The sequence below is a fragment of the Rhinoraja longicauda genome, chromosome 24 (genome assembly GCF_053455715.1).
Source record: "Rhinoraja longicauda isolate Sanriku21f chromosome 24, sRhiLon1.1, whole genome shotgun sequence".
In the NCBI taxonomy this organism is placed as follows: Eukaryota; Metazoa; Chordata; class Chondrichthyes; order Rajiformes; family Arhynchobatidae; genus Rhinoraja; species Rhinoraja longicauda.
Window position 1 is genome coordinate 10230883 of NC_135976.1, and position 26355 is coordinate 10257237.

The 26355-nt window shown below is 40.1% G+C and overlaps 1 protein-coding gene across 4 annotated transcripts; it reads right to left on the minus strand.

The window, feature by feature from the left end:
- Nucleotides 1-346: 346 nt before the first annotated feature.
- On the minus strand, nucleotides 347-21715 carry tmem183a (transmembrane protein 183A). 4 transcript variants are annotated; one of them, XM_078420646.1, is made up of 8 exons: nucleotides 21039-21394; nucleotides 19961-20050; nucleotides 16376-16543; nucleotides 14736-14892; nucleotides 9481-9661; nucleotides 7107-7187; nucleotides 5959-6114; nucleotides 347-4839 (listed from the first exon to the last, which is right to left on the minus strand). In XM_078420646.1, exons 1-8 carry the CDS (start codon nucleotides 21106-21108, stop codon nucleotides 4654-4656), a joined length of 1089 nt encoding a protein of 362 aa, XP_078276772.1. In that variant the 5' UTR covers nucleotides 21109-21394; the 3' UTR covers nucleotides 347-4653. The 4 variants fall into 4 exon arrangements, with proteins under 4 accessions (XP_078276772.1, XP_078276775.1, XP_078276774.1 ...); XM_078420647.1 differs by lacking the exon at nucleotides 21039-21394 and adding an exon at nucleotides 21492-21715 and having other exon boundaries at nucleotides 348-4839; XM_078420649.1 differs by lacking the exons at nucleotides 16376-16543; nucleotides 21039-21394 and adding an exon at nucleotides 21492-21715.
- Between the last annotated feature and the right edge of the window lie 4640 nt (nucleotides 21716-26355).

Here is a 26355-nt window from a genome sequence, read left to right on the forward strand (position 1 = left end):
CTGTTAAGAGCTCTTGACCTGCTCAGTCCGAGATTGGAGCATGCCTGGACTCTCGAATTCTCCGGAGCAGCTATCGCAAGCCGGAGTTCTCGATGGGCAGAAGGGCATGAGGATGGTTGCTTCCAGCCACTGCTCGTTTCAATGGTCAGAAGAGCATGTGACTTGGGGTTTATTTAATCCTTTGACTGTATTTTAATAAACATACCTTCTTTGTAACCTTGCAGTGTTCTTCCTCCATCATTGATTAGAATCCTCAAAACCTGCATTACACCCGGAAAAGGAAAATGCCCTAATCTAAACAAAATTCAAAAGTGAAAACCTATATTTTTTTCTTTAGTTGCCAGTCTTGACAGTTTCTCCGATTTCCCAATGAATTTGTTCACATGGCGTTCAACTTAGCTCATCAACACAACTGGTAGTAAATAAAGAGTCTGTAACACCCGAAGTTCTCTTTCATGAAATTTATTGGGGTCTGAAATTCTACAGTTTAAAAATGAAATTAATGCCATTTGAAAAATGATTGGTTCAGCAAATATTCTATATAAATTTTCATAAAATTCATGTTCTACATTTTAAAATTCTAATTATTCAAGAAACATCCAAGAAATGAATTCAGGAATCATGCTCATCAGTTGTCAACCTACATCTAGTTCATCACTCACTTTCTCGTCCAGTTGAAATAACCATGATAACCAAGTAGAATTGAACAGTTTGAAATACAATTCAAAGATTTCTGTTTTGCTGCAATTATAACGTATGCTCAATCTCAGATAACATCAGCACTTCATAAGAATAAATCCACACGTGTCTCGTCCACTCAGTGGTACTTTAAATAGTTAATCTCAAGTTGAAAACAGGGCTTTTACATAATTTTGCAGGTCTCTATTTTAAAATCACATCGTAACAATATACCAACAATTAGATTCTGTTATATATTTGATGATAAAGCTTCATGATTCTTCTCCAATGTCTTCATAATATGTCTAACTGGGCATGTATTTAATCAAATACGAGGACAAAGAGCCAGAATACAGAGTCAGAAAAATAAAATTGAAATTAAAGGTTAATTATTTTCTTAGCAACATTTAAGATCCACTACTCATTAGATTTTCCCACTCACGACACAGATGGATAAATCATTAACCTCTGTCCAATGTCTTTGAATCTAACAGGTTTGACACAGTTATACTTCAGTAAGACGCCTGTAACTAGCAGTACGGTATGCTGGAAAAACCTCTGGCAAGTTCAGTTTTCTGAATTTCTGTAAATTACCAGGGAAACATTAAATACATGGTTTCAATATACATCCAAAAAGTTGAATGATAGCTCAATAACTGATCTCTAGAATCAGATGAACTTCATTAGCTCTGTGTCAATAGACTCTCTTCACTGTATAAAAAAAAGCATCACACTCATGTAAACTTTTGATTGCTCTTCTGAAGGGAAACAAACTAGTTAAATACATTATTGGAATATTCTATCCTGGACATGCTACTACACGAGATGCTGGTTCTGACAGCAGTCACCAATCTAAGAAGACAATCACCGTTACATCTATCAAAAGATTATCTTAATGTTACCTAAAATTTCTGAATTTTCTGGAACATGGTATCTCATTAGTGAATAATCAGTAATATTTCATGAACATGCTAGATTTTGCTCATTGAAACAAAAATGTAGTCTAGGATAATAGCAAGTTAGGATTTTCACAGCATATTGATTATCAGCCAAAACATCATGACCACCTGCCTAATATGCTGTTGGTCCTCCGTGTGCCACCAAAACAGCGCCGACCCGCCGAGGCATGGACTCCACAAGACCCCTGAAGGTGTCCTGTGGTATCTGGCACCAAAACATTAGCAGCAGATCCTTCAAGTCCCGTAAGTTGCGAGGTGGAGCCGCTGTAGATCGGACTTGTCGATTCAGCACATCCCACAGATGCTCAATCAGATTGAGATCTGGAGAATTTGGAGGCTGGGGCAACACCGTGAACACTTCATCATGTTCCTCAAACCGTTCCCGAACAATGTGTGCAGTGTGGCAGGGCGCATTATCCTGCTGAAAGAGGCCACTGCCATCAGGGAATACCTTTGCCATGAAGGGGTGTACCTGGTCTGCAATGATGTTTACGTAGGTGACACATGTCAAATTGACGTCCACATCAATAGTTGGACCCAGGGTTTCCCAGCAGAACATTGCCCAGAGCATCACACTCCCTACGCCGGCTTGTCGTCTTCCCAGAGTAGGTTTGGACCAGACGGGATAGCTTTCGTTGCCCTTGAGCATCGATGAGCCTTGGGTACCCAACACCCTGTCGCCGGTTTGTGGTTTGTCCCTCCTTGGACCACTGTCGGTAGGTACTCACCACTGCTGACCGAGAGCACCCCACAAGCCTTGCCATTTCAGAGATGCTCTGACCCAGTCTCTGGCCATAACAATTCAGCCCTTGTCAAAGTCGCTCAGTTCTTTACTCCTGCCCATTTCTCCTGCATCCAACACATCAACTTCAAGAACTGACTGTTCACTTGCTGCCTAATATATCCCACCCCTTGACAGGTGCCATTGTAACAAGATAACCAATGTTATTCACTTCATCTGCCAGTGGTCATAATGTTTTGGCTGATCGGTGTATATCAGCTGAATACCAGTGTATACCAGTTGAAATTTTAACTTTACTTTCCATGGTTAAACCGAGCTTTAAAAATAAAATGGGCAAATCATTTTCTATCATTTGAATACATGTACTAGTAAATCAATGTACCATACAGTAAGCTTTGAACTAATCAGCCACAATTAAAGGGTTACTCCAACAACTTCACAAAAGATCCTTGGGGCAAAATAATAGCAATGTCCCAATGGTTCCCCAAAATATTGAAAATGTATAAATATCTGAATTTTGTGCATCTGTAGTTCTATTTTAGAACCATTGGATCTACAAACTCTCAACTCTCAAATTGTTTTAACATGTCTGCGCACATTTTAAAAATGTGTTTACAGAAACACAAATACAAAGTACCTCATAAAACACCAATGAAAGATAATCGCAAAATCCTTACAATTATTTTCATACTTTGGTTTAAGTGCCTTTGCTGGACTGAACAATGCTCTGAGCTTCACATGGCAGCAAAGTATATATGCCACTAAACTTAATAAGGTGCCATGCGCTGTGCAAAAAAAATAGTATAACTTCAATATCCTGTCATAATCTAACCTGTCAACCAGAACTACCTGAGCTGCTGCAATCCATGACATAGTATTGAATTTTATATCTTATATATGTTAAAGTTGATTTGGGATTGTGTTTACTCTTTTCATTCTCAGATCAACAAAATAATTCAATTATCCACCATGTCTTTTAAGGAATGATGCAGCACGTTAAAGGTAGCAAAGATTGATTCAAAACAAATCAAGCTCCACTTTTCCTTATTCAAAAACTGAACTATACCAAGCAGTATATAACTGAAACAAGATCCTCAGTTAACAAGATCAGTCACTTTTAATGTTCTGAAAACTCTTCACTAAAAAAACCCAGTGACTTTCATGCTTTACGCACAAGTTTCTTATCAAATAACAAGCAGCATAGCCTTAAATTCAACCTGTTTGATTGATGAAGAAATCTATTGGAAATCCCACTTACTAAAATGTGATGGGATAAATTTACTAAATTCTTATCCGGATAATGAAAATGTTAATGGACTTCAAAGTTTTGCAGAGGTTCAAAAATGTTCCAGATGTATTGAGTGGGTAAGGTTTCAGAATGCCAGCATACAATTCAAAATTCAGCCTGCAGTTTTCTTTTTGCTTTTCCAAGTACAATTCAAAATTATTTTGCACATTTCTAAAGTTGACTAAACAAATGCCCCATTGGCAATCTAAATCACTTCATCAAATTACTCAAAACAAAACTAATGAGCTACATTTTTAATCCATTTCTAATTGTCCAGAATTAGAACAGTAAGTAAAGAACAGAGAAAATAGGAACTTCAAGACAATGTTCAATACAAAGGTTCTCTTTGTAAATAATTAACTTCCAGCTCCAAAGTCTTCTTATGATTCATGATGATCATGATGCCCTTGGACATTTCACCTTGTGTTTAATGGTAATGAAGTTCTATTTCTAGTTTGTGCAGAGAACTGGTTTCGCAATGACCTTTTGTGGAAATACATTATAAAGAGAGCAATATTTTATTGATTACTATTAACACCAATTAAAACCACTGCACAAACCATGGGTGTGTTATAAATGACAAGGATACCCTGTGCATACAACTTCCTGCCCCTTGAACATCACTGCAAATATTTAAGTTTCATACTGTCCAAGTAACAGAAAATCAATTCCTGCCGTGTCAAGCATTCTGCAAAATTTCTATGTACAAAATAATTGGAAACATCTAAAGTTGAACTGCCTTTTTATCAATTACAAGATTAGTATTCCCTGATTCACAGATCCTGGGCTCCAAATGGTGCTAACATTTCAGCCCTCAACATTTGCACTTCAGCTGCAAATACTTATGACGTATACGAATCACAACAGTCTACATTCCATAAGTCACTCTTCTAAAAACTGAACTCATTCTCCATATTAACATGCAATTTAATTTTATGTCCAATTTTTGCCTCTCAATTTTGCAATTGTTTTAAAGGAAAATAGTATTAAATACTAGCAGAAAAGGGATACTGTGGATGCCACCAGTCCAGTAAACGCACGCTATGCACAGGATCCAAGATAACTTGGAGTCCTTGGTCCTTTTTAGGCTTCTGGCCTTGTGGAAGTGGGGAGTCTTGAAATAGCATTCTGACACGATGGTGCGTCATATCAGTGCTCACGTTTATTGTAAACTGTAAAAGAAAAATAAACTTTAATTTTATGACACTTTACCCAATCTAAGAAAGTTTAAACAGATACCTTACAAGAGAAGAAGTTCAATAAATAGGAAGAACATGGCTATAAAGTAACAGCTGAAATCAAGGGTTAGAATTTGGATTTCCAGATTCCCCAATAAAAGTCAGCCCCAACAGAATTCTATGGTTCCTTAGCATAATAATTTGGGATACAATGTCAAATAATAAATGAGTTTGCTTATGGAAGACATCTCCAAGATAAATATTCGTCACAAGATCTTTTCCACAGATTAGTACAAGATAATTATTTTCTAGTCCGTGCTTATATAAACATTATAATGATCCTACATTTTCCTCACCCTGAAACAACAATACTTGAGTGACAAAGAATTAGACTAGATGATTGAAAAAAAGGGTTCTTACTTGAAAAAGTTTTTGACCATACCTTACCCTAAAACCTTCCCTGACATTGTAGACAGCGAAAGAATCTATCTTTTATGTAGGTAACTACCCATACCCAACGTCCTCCCCCCCCCCACTTCCAGCACTCGATCCTTTTTGTTAACCAGCATCTGCAGTTCCTTCAAACTTTAGAGATACAGCGTGGAAACAGGTCCTTCAGCCCACCGAGTCCACGCCACCAAGCTATCACCTTGTACACTAGCACTTCCCTACACACTAGGAACAATTTACAGAAGCCAATTACTACAAACCTTTGGGATGTGCAAGGAAACCGGAGCACCTGGAGGAAACCCACATGGTCACAGGGAGAATGTACAAACTCCACATAGACAGCACCCAAGGCCAGGATCGAACCCGGGTCTCTGGCGCTATAAGGCAACAGCTCTACCGCTTCGCCACTGTGTTGCTTCAGTGTATGTTTCATTTTTCCTATTTTGATTAATCTTAAGAATGCATGTATGGCTACAATGTAATAGTTATCCAGAATTGATGTGAGTTATCATTAAGCTCCACCGTACCCCCTTCACTGGCTGATGTGGTGCTGTCAATAATTGGTGCTGACGAGAAAGAAAGCAAAGTAAATTTAAGCCACATAAATCATGTGTACTATTTAGTGTTGGAATACTTATTTAGAACATTCAACTGTGGTCTTACCAAAGTTAATGTCATTCCCATAACCACAGGTGTGAAGATGAAATTGAAAGTGGTGATCTGCAATAAGTAGCAGTCTTGGTCAACGTTCTTGCGCACTTGTTCATACCGTCTTGGAAACTGCAGTCCATTTCGACAGCCATTCTTCAACTTGGGAGACTGATGGATACAAATTATTGAAATTACTTGTAAATAAATCAAACACGGCCAACAGGCTCTTCTACTGCACCCTGTTCTGACAGCAAATATGGGAAGCAAAACAAAACTTTATTTGATTTTAGCTTCTACAAATATGCCAACAATTAAATATTAAATTCCACCAAAGAATTCTAATTTCTCATGAAGATGTGAATACTTTATTGTGCTAGAAACTCACAGGTATAACTAACCCTCTGACAATCAGTCAAAGTATCATGACCCTTCAATTAATATTTCCATGGTCTTTGGTGAAAATAAGACTTCAGTCTTGCCTGCAACCAATGTTTTCACCAAGTTACAGTTTCCATATAGTGATAAGAAAACAAAAGGCAGCTTTTGCCTTCTAACCCAGAGAAGTCAAGGTCAATCTTGTTATCCTCTACTCTGGGCAAGGTGGGATCAAGTATGACTTGGCTCATTAAACTTGGAGCCTGCCAAAACCAAATGAGAAAGGGGACAGGATGACTGAAATAACAAGTAATTCAAGATGTATACATTACATTAGTTAAGTTCTAAAGGCCTGCCACTTTTAGTTTTGCGATTTAATTTAGTCTCTTTGACCATCATGACTACCCCGGAAGTATATTTTGTTATAGTCTTTAGATTTTCCCATGCAAACGTTTTAACCAAAAATATATTGTCCTTAGGAAGCGTCTAATAAAAGCAAACTGTTTCTCTATGGGAATAAATTGGGCTTAGCTTGGCATTTACTAACAATAGCTGCAAGTGGGAACTTAATTAATTCCTAACTAAACTGACACACACTAGTGCCCTTAATTTTTGGGACTATGCCATACAAGGATGCAGATTTTCATATAGAAGTCGTAATAGTGAGAATGTAGCTTCAACATAAAAAGAAACAGCCATGATTTTGTTAAAATATTAAAAAATAAGATAGTTCTATATTTGGGCCAAAACACTAATTATTATCAACTTAAAACTTCAGTGCATACCTGCTTTTTGAATTTATAGTTGAATTCCCATCTTTGGTCTGATCTATTTCCACTTCCTTTTTTGCACCAGTACAGCAAGCACTAGAAACAACACAAGATAGACACAAAATGCTGGAGTAACTCAGCGGGACAGGCAGCATCTCTGGAGAGAAGGAATGGGTGACGTTTTGGATCGAGACCCTTCCTCAGACTGATGTCAGGGAAGTGGGTGGGACAGAGATAGAATGTAGTCAGAGACAGAACTGGGAAGGGGGAGGGGATGGAGAGGGAAAGCAAGGGGTATTTGAAGTTAGAGAAGTCAATGTTCATACCGCTGGGGTGTCAGTTACCCAAACGAAATATGAGGTGCTGTTCCTCCAATTTGCGGTGGGCCTCACTCTGACAATGGAGGAGGCCCAGGAAAGAAAGGTCAGATTGGGAATGGGAGGGGGAGTTAAAGTGCTGAGCAACTGTGAGGTCAGGTAGGTCAAGGCAGACTGAGCGGAGGTGTTCAGCGAAACGATCGCCGAGCCTGCACTTGGTCTCACCGATATACAGAAGTTGACACCTGGAACAGCAGATACAATAGATGAGGTTGGAGGAGTTGCAAGTGAACCTCTGCCTCACCTGAAAAGACTGTCGGGGTCCTTGGATGTAGTCGAGGGGGGAGGTAAAGGCGCAGGTGTTGCATCTCCTGCGGTTGCTGGGGAAAGTATCTGGGGAGGGGGTGGTGTGGGTGGGATGGGAGTTGCGGAGGGAAAGGTCTCTGTGGAAAGCAGAAAGGGGTGGAGATGGGAAGATGTGGCCAGTAGTGGGATCCTGTTGGAGGAGGTAAAAGTGTTGGAGGATTATATGCTGTATGCGACCACTGATGGGGTGGAAGGTGAGGACAAGGGGGACTCTGTCCTTGTTGCGAGTGGGGGGAGGGTGAGCAAGAGCGGAGCTGCGGAATATCGCGGAGACCCTAGTGAGAGCCTCATCTATAATGGACAAGGGGAACCCCCATTTTTTAAAGAATGAGGACATCTCTGATGATCTAGTATGGGAAAACCTCATCCTGGGCACAGATGCGGCGTGGACAGAGGAATTGAGAGTAGGGGACAAAGTCTTTACAGAAAGCAGGGTGGGAAGAAGTGTAGTCTGGATAGCTATGGGAGTCAGTAGTAGTAGATGTCGGTCAATAGTCTGTCTCCTGTGATGGAAACTGTGAGATCCAGAAACGGTAGGGAGATGACCGAGATGGTCCAAGTGAATTTGAGTGCAGGATGGAAATTAGTCGTGAAGTTGATGGAAGTCAGTGAGTTTTGCATGGGTGCAGGAGGCAGCACAGATACAGTCGTCAATGTAGCAGAAGTAGAGTTTGGGGATGGGCCCAGTGTACGCCTGGAACAGTGATTGTTCGACCTACCTTACAAAGAGGCAGGAACAGTTGGGGCTATGAGTAGCTACGAGTGCACATAGCTACGCCTTGGATTTGAAGGAAGTGGGAGGAGTCGAAGGAGAAGTTGTTGAAAGTAAGGATCGGGGGGGGGGGGGGGGGGAGGAGAGCATTAGCAGACGGAAATTGGCTAGTTCTGCGGTCGAGGAAGAAACGGAGGGCTTCAAGACCTTCCTGGTGGGGAATAGAGGTGCAGAGTGACTGGACATCCATGGTAAAAATGAGGGAGTGGGGGGCTGGAAAACAGAAGTCATTGAAGGGACGAAGGGCATGTGAGGTGCCTTGGACATAGGAAGGGAGGGATTGGACCAGGTGGGGATAGGATGGAGTCGAGGTATGTGGAAATTAATTCAGTGGGACATGAACAAGCAGAAACAATGGGTCTGTTAGGACAGTAGAAACAACACATTTGCTTATGCTTAATAGTCAAATATTCAACATCAGTTATTAAAATTCACAAAGCTTGTAAGTAATTGGAAGAGTAAACAATGGAAAATTACAACTTCAATGTGATTTTTTTTGTGGCTTGACAGAGATGATTGGCTTTGTGCTGCAGTTTCTACTAATATTGGGCAGAGTCTCAAAATAAGGGGACATTTATTGAGGACCAAGGTGAAAAATGTTTTCACCCAGGGGTTAATGATTTGCTATGAGAAAGTTATGGAGGCTCAATTAGTATATATTTAAGACAAAGATCAACTGATTTTCAGATATTAAAGGAATCAAGGGATACAATTCAGGAAAGTGACAGACGTACAATATTGGCCATGAAATCAGGTGCAATGCATCAAACCGATTATGCCTGCGTTTCTGATCCGATGTTGAAAGACTGGGAAAGCTGAATGTCACAATTCTTTGTGCAACACTAATCCTGTTAAGAGTAAATTTGGGTTGTTTATTGCAAGAAAGATTTCTAACTTCACCAATACAAGCAATGGCAAATTACAGGACACTTACACTGCAATTCTGCAATGTGGTTGGAGTCGACTCAGGAATTGATGGTTTCTCTGACAGACGAGAACGAAATGGCTCATACATGTGGTACAAAGAACGAATTACACAGGCTCGCAGCGAACTCAACCTTCCTATGACCTCGCGTTGCAAACGTTCAGGTAAGTACACATCTGAACAGTAATATCTACAAATGAAGAGCGATCATGGATTAGTTAAGAGCACTGTAAATTTGCCTTTGATATTGACTCGCATGTTAAAAATAATAGATTGAGATACATTTACAGTGAACCTTGAGGCACAAGGAAGGAAAAAAACATATTGAATGTTACTCAGATGTTTATTTATAGGTTTCGAGTACAATGCAGTTACTATTAATAATTTATAATCTCATATTTCGATAAAAGACTATGCTTTACCAGATTTACCAAACCAATCTCTAAACCAAAATCTAAACTTTAACGCAAATTAATTGGTATTAACTACCATGGCTTATAAATGTCAAGTCAAAGTCAAGTCAAAGTCAACCCCGAGGAATAAAGTGCATTAAATTAAGTTAAAATTAAAAAAGGCACAGCAAACAATCAATATAAAATATAGTCACTTCAATGAAAAAAAGATGAAGATGAATATATTACAATAAAAAAATAATGAACAGTAGTGCAAAGCCTGTCCATAGCAGCGTTAAAAAAAAGTGTCTGGTGCTGGATGTGCGTGTGTGTGGGGTGTTAAAGTCCAGGTCCAATGGGGGCAGGGGAGAGAGGAGGGAGGGAGGGGAGAGAGTTCAGCATCCTGACAGCCTGGTGGAAAAAACTGTTCTTTAGTCGGGTGGTGCTCGACCTCAGGCTGCGAAACCTTCTCCCTGAAGGCAGGAGGGTGAAGAGGCTGTTGGAGGGGTGGGAGGGGTCACCCACAATGCTCAATGCTTTGCGGGTGAGGCGGGTGGTGTAAAGGACCAGGAGTCTTGGGAATGTCAGACTAAATACTGCGATGCATAATGGAGATAACTGAAAAACGTTTTTTTAATTCTAAGTTTGCATCAATAAAGTGCAAAGTGCCATGTCATAATGCATCCATTCCTCACTGATCACAGAAACATTGGGTTTAAATCATATTCAACCCAATCTGCTTCCCACAGGCACCTCTTATGCTCTTCTGCAGTCCCATGCTCCCTAATGGTCAAGGCCTCAGTTCCAACATTTGCACTCTAATGATGACCTGACCACCATCTTTGACCCAGATATGTTCATCTCCATCCCAGAAACCCATGATAATCTTTAAAAACTCAAGTTGACAAAATACCCATGCCACTACATTTGAATGCATCTGATAATCAGACATGAAACACTTATGGCTGAATTTTGAAGTATTTTAAAATATAAAAAGTATTAAAAAAAGACCACTGTTAATTAAAACTGTAAACACACAATGAAATAAAAAGTATAAAGAACTGAGTGAGCTAAACCAATTTTTTCAATAAAGATTAGTAACCACAATAAATGAGGTTAAATGTGCTTAAATAGTACCCATGATACTATTGGTGGGATACAACGGAGATATCCGATGTAAAGAGCATCTAGCCCCTCAGTTCAGAACATTTTGAAAATCCAGGGATCATGGTCAGGTGTGTGTTAAATACTTCCACACTGCAGAGCACACGTGCCATAACAAGATGAAAAGTGCATTGCAGCTAGTCAGCTGTTCTCCATTCAATACCAGTCTTCAAAAAAATGAATAGTGTCTGTAGCCAAGCCCACAAAAATGTACTTGACTGGAAGAAATGTAGAATTAATGGGATCAGGTGGTTCTACTATAAAGGCAGTTTTGTGGCACTAACACAAAAATTGACCAAGCTTTAAAGCCCAGCTTGCCAGGAGAAACTATGGGACATGTAAAAACAGACTGAGATTAAAGGAATCCAGTAGTAAGGATTCACAAAGAAAAAAATACAATGGAGTATATACACATATATACTGTATGTAAAATAAATGAGACAATGATAGTATATGTTTGTTGGAATATAGCTCTCCTCTTCACTAAGCCTGAGGCCTCCCTGATCTCTAGATTTACAAATCAACATGACAAGTGACAACCATGGTTTCAAAAGCCTGGATGTTTTCATAAGTCTTTGGAAATATTAGTCAATATTGCTGTGAAAATGAAGAAGTCCATCACCCTTTCAAAGTGCTTATAAATGTGGAGCTATTTTTTGTGTGCTAATGGCCAAATGAACAAATAGGGTGACCCAGGCATGGGAAATTACCATCTTTTGTATTCAGCCCAAAGAGACAAGGTTAAGATAACACCAATAGAATTAATAGTGGGGGAAGAAGGAGTATTACACAAATCACTACCAGTTGATAATGCATCATAGAAAGAGTGCTTTTATAAGCAACATTAGGTTGTGCACGTCGGGTTGATTGCATTGGTCGAAACAGGGTGGACCATGTGAAGGTTGCAATCTTGAATCTTGAAGTGCCAAACCACCATGCGTGCCCTCTCATCCATCCTCAGCAACCGTAGATTTAGGGTCTCGCTTGGGGACCAGACCAGCTCTGTCAGGACCCTGAATGATGACCTCCCCTAGGGCTCTGTCCTAGCTCCCCTACTCTTCAACATCTATGTGAGTGACATGCCAACTACCTGGTCCAGGAAGTTTGCACATGCAGATGACCTTGCCTACCATGGAGTTGCCCTTGAGGATATCAGCAGAGTACTAACCCAAGACTTGAAGGGGATGGAGGAGTACTTCACCTTTTGGCGACTTCGCCCCAACTCATCTAAGACTACTGTCACTACCTTTCACCTCAGCAATCGGCTTACCAATGCAAAGCTCCGAGTGTCCTTTTGTGGTAAGCCGGTGAAGAATGAGGAATTCCCCAAGTACCTCGGAGTCACCCTGGACCGCACTCTCACCTATCGTGAACACCTGAAGAGGGTGACTGATAAACTGAAAGCAAGAGTCAACATCATCAGGAAACTTGCAGGCAACAGCTGGGGATCCAATGCACACACCCTTCGTACCGCAAGCTTAGCCCTAGTCTACTCAACAGCCGAGTTTTGGTCAACAGCTTGAGGTAATGGCTGCCACACCAAACGAGTTGACGCTGTCCTTAACTCTGCAATGCGGGTCATCACAGGGACGCTTAAGTCAACACCTTTGTAGTGGCTCCCTGTCCTCTCTCACATTGCCCCTCCCAGCATATGCAGAAGGGAGAGGATGTTGAAAGATTGGTGCATCATCGAGGCTAACCCTGACCTTTCCAGACTTTGACCCCAAGACTGAGTGGCACAGAGCCTGCAAAGATGCCAACACCGACAACGGAGAGGTCATCATAGACCCCACAGTGAAACCACTGGGATTTGACCTCCATCGCAAGCAATGGCTAACCCTGATCAGGATACGCAGTCCATACAAGAACAGCCCATCACCTGCACAAGTTGGGGATGACAGACAGCCCAGCTTGCGACTGTGGATATCCAGACCAGACCCTCCCACATATCATGAATGACTGCTCACTGAGGCTTTTCCTTGGTGGCATCAAGGCCATCCACCCAGCAACTGATGCTGCCCTGGCCTGGATGTCTACCCTTGACCTATAAGTTTAGGCTGTGAACGCCATATGCAAGAAGAAGAAGATAAGCAACATTAGACATTTGCATGGGAACTGTGGATGCATTTGATCTTCCATACATAAGAAACTATACTTAAAGTGATCACTGGTGTAAATTAAGTTTGAAAGAGTTCAACTGTGCGTGTGAACAAAACCTAAAGTTAAGTGGATAGTAGATTGTTCTTATTACAGTATCTTGTGCGCCTTGACTAACATTACTGCCTGGTTGGGTTTGGGTCAAGTTCAGTTACACATCATCTGCCTATATGTGAAGTTAGAAAAGTAGGGCGTGGGAAAAAAACAACTCAATATAGGTCAGTATCGTCAGTAATGATGATCATGTGACAGTTGATAGCATTTCAAATGCATTGTTCAGAGTGGAAGTGGGCATGAAGGATATTGAAAAAATTCAGTTCTGCTCACGACAAACGGATCTAGACAACTGCTTTACGGTAGGCCTGGAGATTGCCTGATGTAATGGGTTGTCAATAGCTTTGTTGATGGAATTACAAACAGTAAACCCTCATTATAATGGACCATGGGATGGGGGGAGGGGGGGGGGGGGGGAGGGAAGAAGAGGGAATAGTGTCCATTATTGCCAATTCACTGCTACAACCAAGTAAGGTATTATCATTTATAAGTAGCAGAAATAAACAACTGCAGTTGCTGGTTAATACACGAAAGGACATAAAGTGTGAGAGTAAATCAGCAGGTCAGGCAGCATCTTTGGAGAACATGGATAGGTGAAGTTTCAGGTCTAGACCGTTCCTCAAAATCTCAGTCCAGAGCTGGGCATGGAATCCTGGTGAATTGAAGGCCCTGGCCTACTGGCGATCCGAGTAGAGAGGATCGGCGGAGACATGGCTCACGGTCCACGGGCGGCCAGAGTGCAGGTAAAGGTCAGCGGTGGTGGACGCAGCATGGAAGCGAGCTGGCGTTGTCGACATAACGCCCAGCCTGGTAGAAGCGCGAGCCGGGGGTGGTGTGGGCAGCTGGGGATGTCGGTGGCCAGGGAAGTGGTACAGACAGCTGGGGCTGTAAGGGCAGGGAGGGCAGTGCGAGCCAGAGGTGGCATGGGCTGCCAGGGGCTATAAGTGGAGGGAGGCAGTGCGAGCCGGAGGTGGCATCAGCAGACACTGGTAGGTCCGTCCGCTATTACCGAAATCCATTATAAGAGATCCGTTATAACGAGGTTTTGCTATATTTGAAATTCGCCATGGATTGACATTCATAGATAACTTGATCACAACGGTGCAACCTTGAAAGGGATGAGAAGGTGTCAATGGTGCAGAGAAGTTAGTGCAGGGATAAATACAATACCTTCAGTTTTGTTATTAATAAATTCAAATAAATTTTGGCACATCAACTTATAAACCTTGAAACTAAAGCAAAAGGAGAATGTGGGAACCTAGGAAAATGGTTTATGTGCAGAACCTATCATTATAATATTCACCATTGCTGCACTTTGATATCAATTCAAAACAATGAACTATGGTTAGCAAAGATGAGTTGAAGGAGACATCTTCAAATGGGTTTTGCACGTTCCCAGGCCTGCACTGACAACCTTTAATGCATCGGTAAAAAATGTCAACTTCAGAATTAGCAATAATTTATAGAATTTTAAAAAACGTAATCAAAGAAACTCACCTCTTGTATAATCTGGTCCAAAAGGCAGCTGTACAGGTAACAGCCCAGGCACTTTTACAAATTAGAGCAAACTTAACAATATCTTCAGGGCGTATGTAAGATGCCAGAAATAACCAAATATCTATAGGGTACTGTTCTCCATAGTCCTCTGCACCCTCTAGTAGGAAAGGTAGAAAGAGAGCTCATTATGGTACATACAGTTATTCAATGGGATGGCAAATTTATTCACAATATATTTCCCTTTTGCCACAATAATAACATTCATTGTGGCCTGGATCACATCAGTTAGCTGCTTTGCTGACTAAATCACAAACTACCAATTGTGACTGTTTGGCACTTAGTTAGATATTTTGGATCACAATTTAAAAGACCATTCCTATTCATTTATATTTTTCTTAAGTACAATAGCCATTCCAACTTGGCACTTGAAAGGAAATCCATTTTGTGCACTTTATTTTTTTAAAGTATTAAGGTTAGATATAGATAAAAAATAGGAGGATGAAATACTAAGATCATATAATTACACCAAATGCACAAGCTCAAATTGGATCATTCATATTTTCCCAATCCCATAAATCTGCAGTAACAATGGCACAATTTAGAATACTTGGGATTTGGAGGTATTGTAAAACTAGGCATTAATAACTAGGCGTTAATAACTGAATATAATAAAATTAGATTGAGACAACAGAACTATCAAAGGCCAAAACTTGTGGGAATGATTTATGTTCTTCGATAGATGTTTAACCTACAGCAAATAGTTTGTCAAAGAAATATAACTTTAAGTGGCTAATGCAGAACTTTAGTGATACAAGATGAATCATTTAAACAGATTATCACTCAGACTAAATGCAGTTCTGCTTCTTCTTAAGCCCTTTGCTTCTCTTGGGAGCATAGGCCACTGACAAATGTCCTCCACCTCACTCGGTTGTTGGTGGTTCTTTCGAGACTAAATGCAGTGAAACCCAGATAACCAAGCATCCTCGATACTTTTGTGATACTAGTATGACAGTTTTTTTCAGACTACTGGGAATCATTACTATTATCCCAAAACATCTTCAATTTTTTTTCAAAGATTTAACGCATTAGCACAATATATTTCCCACGGGCCCCAGTGAGTTTAAAGGGAGCATGGGAAATGGGGCCCTGGTGAGTTCAAGGGGAGTGTGGGAAACACTGAATCAAATACTGAACTGTCAGGATTTACAAACAAAGCTTTACTGTTAAAATTGTGAAATTAGACAGGGGTAGACATTGAATTAATTTGTATTCCTGAAATGTACTATGGAGTACTGACATTGGTTGGGAAAAGTAGGTAAAATAATGCATATGAATAAAATGTTTACTCCCTCATCACGTTGTTCCTCAAACAATGTTGCAAGAATGGCAGAAGTAAAAGAATCGACTCAAGAAGATGACCAATTGCAAATTCAAAACAATGTGCAGAACAACGTAAACTACAATAATATAAACGTCAATTTTGGGTGGTGGTCAAGGTGACAACTCAATTTGAACAATAACAGCACAAATTAAAATGCCAAAAGTTTTTTTACTGCAATTAAAATATATCCAAAGGATTCTAGGAAAAATATTCAGCAGAATTTGCAATCTCAATATTTAATTTTAGAGGCAAATCCCACCTTGCTGTCTTTTACTTTTCTTTTTCCTAGAGACCTTCAACTCATTTGAGTGGCCATCAGCATCTACTTCATCACTGCTGTCACAGTCCAAATGATCCTCAATCACAGATGAAAGAGCTTCTTCTGTTACAGGGACTTGAGATGCCTCCAAACCACATAGTAACTTCACTAAAACAAAGACTAAAATTAGTATTTTTGTGCTTGTTTGACATTAAGATGTACAGCACTGTGATGCTAAGAGATTGCAATGTATTTAATAACAACATAAGATTTTTTTTTAAGTAAGTGTTGGTATCAAAGTTTCAGTACTGCATAAAGGGAATGTTAAATCTACATTAAGTATTTATGTTGGCAAAATCTATGTTGGAAAGAAAACCAAAGCAGTGCAATTTAACATATTCCCCTCCCGGGTTCGATCCAGAATAAAATATCTGAAACTACAATAACAAATTTTGGAAGCTGTGGAGCTGCCACTAGTGATGGACGGTAATTAAACACAATAATATTAAACCATTTATCCACAGCAACACAGAAACATGTAAAATGTGGTAATATTTAAGCAAGGTGTTAAGCAATATTTAAGCAATATTCCTCTTGAAATTTGAGATTCCACTACATTGAGGTGCAACTTTTTTTTGGCCATGGTTATCAGTGCTCAAAGTTACCCTGCTCATTCCCCGACACACCTACTTACTGTCACATATTAGTAGACAACAGATACCAACTGATTTCTCCAGCCTGACAGTGAGAAGTGAAACAGTTCCCACTGCCCCACTCATCTCACAACACAGGACAGGAGTACTGAGTCCCAATCTAATCCTCTCAGAGAAATGACAATTGAGACAAAACAGAAGACAATTGATTCTTAACAAGAATCACAAATCAATATGAAATGCTTTTATTAACTAATATAAAATTTGTTCATCAAGCCTTCACCACCCTGAAATGAAGTCTACACAGTAACATAATCGATAACTTATTATTTCAAATTTTAGTCTGCCTTACCCACCTCTGTTGGAATTTTTGAAGTTAATCCTCAAAGTTAGGTAAAGCCCAACATTCATGATATGTGTTCAGTGTCAAATCAAGTAAATCATGAGGATCTTTTGGTTGCTGAGCTCTATTTCACAAGGCAATTGCATTTTGCAATGAGAACCTATGAAAGGAAATCTAAGAATGGCTTTGTAATAAAATAGTAGATAGCAATAATCCATTCCTGTTTTACGCACACCTATTCCAAATAAACATCTGAACACACCAAAATTAAATGTGTGTGTGTATTGGTTCAGGTTCACAGAACTAGTCTTGCTTGGCATAATTCTGGCAAGGAACTTGGGAGTCATAAGGTTATAAAAATCAATTAGGAACACTCACTTATGAGTTCATCCATTATTTTATCTTTGTATTTTTGTTTATAATTATAGAAACAGATATCATCTTCCCTCAAGAAAATCTTTTTTGTTTTCACTGTGCATTTATAATCCATGAGGCTCGGTCCAATCACCTTGATTGGATAAATGGATAGAAGCTCACGGATTGATGAGGACAATGGATGAGTTATGTTAACTTTATAAAACAGTTGGGTAATCAGAGGGCAAAGTTATTTCATGTACACCTATGCCATTAAGCCACTCAAGAGCCAATCTCATAGAGTTCCCAAATCGAGGTCTTCCCACCAGCATTAGAGCATTTTTTTGACTCAAGAATGATCTATTGCTGTTCATCAAAGAATTGCAAAGTTATTCTGTTGTCTGATTCTAGAGTTACAGAGCCATTTGCAGAAGTTATTTTCATGTGAGATAACTACTTATTGATTCGAGTTTGTTTCCTACGTTCTCTTCAAATGATGAATGGAAACCATGTTGCCACTGAGATCAGTGATAGATGAAAATATATTTTCTTCTTGTTGTATGCCCACAGGGAGCCTTTAGTTTTGTGTTTGTCATGAAATCTCTGGTCAAAATCAAACCGGGAACTAAAAAGTTGTCCAGGAAGCGATGGTATTCCAAACAAATCTGAAGAAGGGTCTTCCCGAAACATCACCCATTCTTTCTCTCCAGCGATGTTGCCTGTCCTGCTGAGGTACTCCAGCATTTTGTGTCTAAATCATTCATTTCTGAGGATTATTTCATCACACCGTCACCTTTTCAATTGATTTAGAGAATTTTCCAGGGGGTAATTGGCTGATGTTTTTCAGATACTTCTGGTGATATTAAATCCAATTTTCATGTGTAAAAAAAAGATAGCCAAGCTTTATATCAAGATCCTGCTGTCATTCTGAAGGTTAGACAGTAAAGACAGTCGCAAAGGAGATAGTAGAACTTAAATCTTGTACGGAGTCTTATCATCGATGTTTACTGATAAGCAAAGATGAATATCAATATTATGAAGTGTTCAACTATCTCCATTTCTCCATGATGAATGGCCATTTGAATGGTCTTAAGCAAACTGAGAATGCACTTTAGTTTTTGACACTGAGCAAAAACCCCTTGCTTTGGTAAATTTCTTAAAGATCCAGAGCAGACCTGAAGTCACTCACGGTGTGTGCAAAGATGGCACATTCATTCTACTGCTGGTCAAAGACTGTGGCTTTCAATGATGCCCAAAGCTGAGGAAATGTCCAAAATGGAAAAGCACTCATCCATACATTTTAATATCAATTGTTGTGGGGCAGCAGATGAAGGAAAGCACAGAGAAGCTGGTAAGAAATTGGCTTTAACAATGTTCATAGAAATTCCACTTGGCACAGCAGTGCATACATTCCACAATACATTGCACTGCCAATAGCAGAATACATGCCCATACAAATTATGTTCATCCCTAGATATTCTGGTTTAATCTACAACATTCTGGTTTAATCTACAACATGGTAATTCAAGTTTCAGTGTACCTTAATTAGTACATGTGACAATAAACTGACCTTTGAACTATTGAACATTTGATCGAAGAGTAGTGATGGGAAGTGCAAGTCATTTTTATATTTATAGCAATCGACTCACAATATTAATTTAAAGAAAATGTTAAAAGCAGGTCAACAATTGCCATGTTGCAGCACAATCACTTTAATGAGGTGGTCATAGATGTAGGATTTAAGTCTGATCCAAAAACTTGAGGATAATGGAAAGAATGTAGGATTCGTATAAATGAGTGGTTGATAGTCAGCGTGCACTTGTTGGATGGAAGGGGGGATAGCTTCTGTACTGTATCTTTCTACACTTCGATAATATTTTTAAAAAACTATCCTGGTATTATTCTACAGTTGATTGAGAGAATTTGCTCTGCCCAAATACCTGCAGAAGTACAGTTGTTTCTTTCTTGGTTGTGACCTGTAACGAGTATATTCTTTGCAAGAAGTGAACACTGAATGCTTCTTGGGTAAATGGTCCACTTGTTCAAATTTACCATGACCACATGTGGATAACATGGTTAAATGGAATTAATCTGCATGCACATTTCAGAGCTTGATTAACATTGAATAGATGAATAAAATGTAACAATTAGCAGCAGAAAGCAGAGTTGGAAACCGAAAACTATGCATTGAAAAGTTTAATCAATTAGTAATTTGAAAAATATTTCCAAGCAAACCTTCTTTTTGAATTGCATTCGCAACAGCTTTCTTCACTCTCCCAGTCTTCACAATTGCTGGGTCTGAATCGGCATAATCTGCCACAGTAACTGAAAAACAAAAGTTAAACATTTTTAAAACTCTTGATAAGCACATCCATAATATGAAAAATGTAAACATACATTATTTGCAGCCACTGCAACTGAGATTTGTAAAGTATAAATAGGAGCTCTCATCTGACCTGGCTACAAAGTATAACCAAAGTTAACAGAATCAAATGCTATTTACCTTACACTATTTTCTACTTCTTTGACTAAACTAAGGCTATCCACCAAGCTCCTTCATAAAGTACCTACAGAATGACAGAATTGTTACAGTATAATTTGCCCATTGAACAGCACAAGATAGCCCATCCATTCCAGCGAAACTTTAATTGAAATTCTAACACAGAAAATTTGCAATTTTAGTTTTCAATAACCAGCCAATGCTTTAGATAGATATGCCAACATCAAAGCAAAACTTTTCCTGAATGTTGATAAAGTATCCCTATTTGAGACAATGTTAGCAATAAAGCCACGAGCCCAATCATTAATAAAATAATAATTTGCTCGAGTAAACATAGAAATCACTTGTGGGCAACACAGAAGTGTAGTTGGTAGAGATGCGGCCAGACAGCTCCAACAAACATGGGTAATTCCTAATCTCTGGTGCTGTCCATGTGGAGCAAGTACTCTCTTTGTGAAGTGTGGATTTTCCCCTGGGGACTGTTGTTTCAACAATTTTTGCTGGAAAAACATTTTTTAGACTAAAATACAATTTTTAGTTTATTTGGTAAATTGTTCCGTTGTATTGATAAGTGGGAGAATCTAATGGGAGCTTGAAATGAGGAGCAAATGGGTCACTGGGGAAATTACTGGGATAATGGAATTTTCTTTGAGGTACTATCGACTCAATGGAACTGCCTTATTGTTGTATTACAAAAGGTGTCCATGAATTATCCACTTAATGCAAGGGGACAGGAACTGTTCCCCTCCCTCCCTTCGATATGTCCCATCGGCTAGGGAGGTAAAATGACGCGGTTTCAGGGTGGACACTTGCATTCAAACCGGACTTTGTTCAAATGATCCTCGCAATTGCAGCGACGTTTTAGGCAGGGTGCGATTATCATCAGGGGCTCTTCACTCGGTGGAACATGCAATCGTCCATGTTACACGTCTGCTGACTGGGCAGAAGCTGATGAAATGTGTAGGAAGGAACTGCAGATTCTGGTTTACACCGAAGATAGACATAAAAAAGATGAAGTAACTCCGCGGGACAGGCGGCATTTCTGGAGAGAAGGAATGGGTGACGTTTCGGATCCGCCTTGTTTTGGTGATAAAGGGAATGAATGTCCGAGCCAGCTCGGACGAACTTGATAGAGATCGACAACTCTCCGAGCTGATCGGATGCCCTGCCCTGGGGCCAGGGAGGCGGCGAGGGGCGGTCAGGTTGCGCTGGCGCTGCCGCGTTGATTCAATTCGCTTTCCTTTGCCTCCCGACCGACGGACCGACCTGTTTCAGAAGAAATGTTTCCCCGGTATTTCAGCCGTTTTCTGTTCCCTTTCTTTGGCATGGCGGCGGCGGCGACGAGGACACGGGATCGAAACACGCTATCGAGACTCTTTCCATGTTGCAGAGCCAACAGGGAAAACGGAAAGAAAAGGGAGAATTACTGGGTGAATAAAATACAAGCCTCCAGGATCTTCAGCCATATTGGAAGTGAACCTCCCATCAGCCCCTGAGCCCGGCGCATGCGCAGAGCATCGTCGCCAAAGCATTGCAGATGCTGAAAGTCTGAAATAAAAAACAGCAAGCGCTGGAAACACTCAGTGGGTCAGGCTGCATCTGTGGAAAGAGAAATAGCATTAATGTGTAAGGTCAAATAACCCGTGTCAGTAGCTACATTTCCCAGCACTGGCATTTGTTTGATTTCACCCTTACTGATGATTTCACTGCTCTTTCAGAATGCTAATCCTGAAGAAGTTGTGCTGATCTCTCCAATGGGGATTTCCATCAATCTATTTTTCCTTGTTCACCCTCAGTGGTTTCTGTTTCCCAATGGAAATGGGTGGTGAAGGTCGTCGTAAAACTTTCCCACTTCCTCCGGCAAAAGAAACTAGTTTAACCTGGCATCATGTTCTGCACAGACATTGTGGTCCAAAGGGCATGTTTTTAAGTTGTACTGTTCTATGTTCTCATAGTTGTGGAGTCATAAAGCATGTAAACTGTCTCTTTGGCCCAATTTGCCCATGCCAACCAAGGTACCCCACCGACACTAGTCCCTCTAAACCTTTCCTATCCACGTATCTGTCAAAATGTTTTTTAACTGTTGTTATAGTACCTGCCTCAACTATCTCCTCTGGCAGCTCATTCCATTTGCCCACCATCATTGTGTGAAAATATTGCCCCAAAGCACATACTTGCTGGAGGCTACCTACCCATCTTTCTTATATTAAACTATTCCTTGAATAATACAATAATCTGTATTTTCACCAGCCGCTATATTGTGTAATGAATACTATATGAAAATGTGGATTATTGAAATAGTTCTGAAATTGCTTTCTACTTGCCTATGTCTACAATTGTTTTTTCTGTCATCAGAAAATAAATATGAAATAAGTTTTGATGTGAAACACTAAGAATACATGTACATTTTCCAGTTGTTAATCTTAATAATTCATATTTTTCTTATTTGAATTCAGATATTTATACATTTTTTCCTGTACACTTTTTTTCTCCTGGAGAATTTTATTTTCAGCTTCTCTGTCAATCTGTTCAATTGGAAATACTTTAGTTGCAGTGGTGAACAAGATTTGGATATGTTTAAATTTGATATTGTCATATATACCATTATAATTGCAGTCAAGAAATCACATGGTACGTTTTAATCATTTTTTGTTCATCATCAATAAATCTAACAAGTTATTTACAAAGGTTGAAGCAGACCACAATTCATATTCTGAAAGAGTAAAGGTGCATATTGAGGAAGAGACAGATCATATTTAAAATATGGATGACAAAAGATCTCAGAGCTACATGTGAATATAGGTTAATACTCTTAAATTCCTTTACATTTTATAACAAAAACTAAAATTGTAATCATAGGATATGATGTTGTAGACATACCTGAGATTAACCTCACACTTTATTTTAGTTCTCTCCTTACAACTAGATCACCTTGAGTTCCCTACATTGTAACATAGCTTTTGTTTATTGCAATAAACAGAGTGCCTTTTGTCAAAAATATATATTTTTGTTTTATGAGCCTGACCACTTCATTCTTAAGTGCAAAATGCAGGAAATTCTCCTGCATTACATTAAAACAATAAATCTTCTCCAGCAATCAATGGTCAAAGCTGTACTTCCTAAATTTAGAACGATGAGCATCTTCCAGTTTGTTTTAACTTAATTAATTTTGCCAATTTAACATAGCCAGAATTTCTTTTCATTATTGAAAATACAAATAAAGTTTGTTTATACCATATCATAAATTTTTAAGTGATTGAGATGTCCAGTGTTGCAAGTATATGCCAGGATTAGTTGTTGGATTCAGAACTTAATCTTTTCCACATAATGACAACTTTAAGAAAATATTCCCTGTTATTGGTAATGGCTTGTTATTGTCACATGTACTGAGGTCCAGTGAAAAAGTTTGTTTTGCGTGCTCACCAAGCAAATCATACTATAAGCATACCTCTAGTCACCCTAACGAGAAACTAAATAGAGTGCAGCTACATATAAAGTGCAGATTAAAAAGTGCATCGGCCACAGTGAGGTGGTTTGGAAGATAGGGAATTTATCTTTGGAATATGAGAGGTCCATTCAAGAGCCTGATAACAACAGGGGACAAGCTATTACTGAACTCGGTGGCATGTGCTTTCAAACATATATCTGCTACCTGACAGGAGAGGGGAAAAAAGAGAATGACCAGTATGTGAATGTTCCTTGATTATATTGGCTGCTTTCCCAAGGTAGGCTGAAGTAGAAATGGAGTGAATTTTTTTTGGGGGGGGGGGGGGGGGCGTGACTAGTTTTGTGATGGACTGGTGTGCATTTACAGCTCTCTGCGTTTTTTGAGGTCTTGGGCAGAGCAGTTGCCATACCAAGTCGAGATGCATTGGGATGTTATATTCTGCGATGCATCTGTGGAAGTTGGTAAGAATCATGGCAAATTTCCTTTGCCTTCTGAGGAAATAGAGGTGTTGGTGTGTTTTCTTGGCTGTAGCATTATTGTGGTTGGTCCAGAACAAATTGTTCATGATTTTTACACCTTGGCCGTCTCCACTTCAGCATTGTCAGTGCTGACTGGTGCATGTGCTCCAACCTGCTCCCTAAAGTTGATGACCGAGTCATTTGCTTTGCTAACATTGATAGGGATAGATTGCTGTCTTGACATCATACTACTAAACTCTCTATCTCCTTCCTGTATTCCATCCCATCATTATTGGAGATCTGGCCCACCAGAGTGGTATCATCTGCAATTTGTAAGTGAAATTAGAGCAGAATTTGGCTGCACTGTTGTGAGTGTATAGATACTATAATAAAGTGGGGTGAACACAGCCTTGCAGAGCATCAATATTGACAATCATCATGGAGGATGTTTTGTCGCCTATTCTTACTGATTGCAGTTGATGGATCAGGAAGGCAAGGATCCAATTGGATGGGGTTACTGTGCCCTAGTTCCAGGGGTTTGGTTGGAATTATGGTACCGAAGGCAACGTTAATAAACAGGAGCTAGAAACAAAGTTTTGGAGGAACTCACCAGGTTAGACTGCATCTGTGGAGGAAAATGGATAGACAATGTTTTGGGTTGGGACCCTTCTTCAGAATTCAACCCTGTTGGCACTACAATAAAATTGTGTGTCATAATAAGCAAGCTGATTTTATAATCTCTGCATCGCTGAAGAAAGGTCCCAACTCAAAAAGCCATATGTCAATTTCCCTCCACAAATGCTGCCTGACCCTCTGAGTTCCAGTAGCACTTTGATTTTTGCACAGGTTTCCAGTATCTGCAGTCTCATCTAGAAAAAGGACTCTGTCATAGAGTGTAGGGTTAGGCAGAGGCCATCTGCCTGTTGTGGTGGTAGGTGATTTTCAGTAGATCTAGGCTGTCTGGATGGCTGGGAGTTGATGTGCACCATGACCAGCCTCTTGAAGTATTTCATGACGTCAGAGTAATTGCACAGAAGGACGGTGCAGTGGTGCAGCGGTAGAGCTGCTGTCTTACAGCGTCAGAGACCCGGGTTCGATCCTGTCCATGGGTGCAGTCTGTACGGAGATTGTATGTTCTCTTTGTGACTGTGTGGGTTTTCTCCAGGTGCTCCGGTTTCCTCCCACACTCCAAAGATGTACAAATTGGCTTCAATAAAATTGTATATTGTCCCGAGTGTGTAGGATAGTGCTAGTGTATGTGGTGATCGCTGGTTAGCGCGGACTCTGTGGGCTGAACGGCCTGTTTCTGCGTTGTATCTCAAAAGTCTAAAGTAAAGTAAAGTCTAAAGTAGTCATTAAGGCAGGTTACTTTATTTTTCTTTGGTACTGGGATGAATGTGGTCATCTTAAACCAGGTGGTAGCCTCAAATCAGAACATCTGACCATTATCACATTACTGAGTGTCAGAGATTCTAGCAAAAAAATAGCTGTCTTGCCTCAGATTGATATTGTAACTACACTTCACGAGAACTTTATTGAATCACGTACAACTTCTGTGTCTTTACAAAGGACAGAAAATATATTATATAAATACAAGTCAGTTACTTCCCTGCAAGAGGAAGATAAGTTTCAGTTTGTGTAGGAAAGAACTGCAGATGCTGGTTTAAATTCTCTCTAGAAATGCTGCCTGACCCGCTGAGTTACTCCAGCATTTTGTGTCTACCAGGGGTTTCAGTTCAATGGTTTATTTACTGTCATGTGTACTAGGTACAGTGAAATACATTTTTTGCATACAGCTCAGCAATACTATCCCAGTACATAAGCGCAATTACCCTGGTCAGTACGGAATGCACGGAACATCCCACCATCCATATTGCAAGAGGCGCCATTTTGACACCATTTTACAGTCCCAGCTGCAGATGGCCACAAAGCCCATTGCAGCCGTCGCCTCCATTCCAGTTGTCCCGCGATACGATGTCCCTCTCCACGCCTGGCCCTCTTCAGTCTTTGTTCCCCTGGAAGGTGTCCCACGGGGTGCGGAAGCTAAGACCCTTCCAGTTCCCCTCACCGGGCCCTTGGTCCAGCGTCCGCCGCCGTCTTGTTCCACCTCCTCTCTGATTCCCGATCTATGGGGTGAGCAGGGGCCAGGTTCGGCTGCCTTCCCTCTCCCACTGAGCCGGGATTGTGGTTGGGATGCAGCCGCAACTCGCTGGGCCAAGCCCTA

Bases quoted from the DNA above. Each gene is read 5' to 3' on its own strand.
- tmem183a (XM_078420646.1), bottom strand. From the start codon at position 21,108: ATGATAATCGCACCCTGCCTAAAACGTCGCTGCAATTGCGAGGATCAT. The intron at 20,051-21,038 runs GCAAGTGTCCAC...TTTGTTTTTCAG, and splicing joins GAACAAAGTCCGGTTTGAAT to TTACTGTGGCAGATTATGCC. The intron at 16,544-19,960 runs GTTTGCTTGGAA...TCTTTGTTTTAG, and splicing joins GAATGCAATTCAAAAAGAAG to TGAAGTTACTATGTGGTTTG.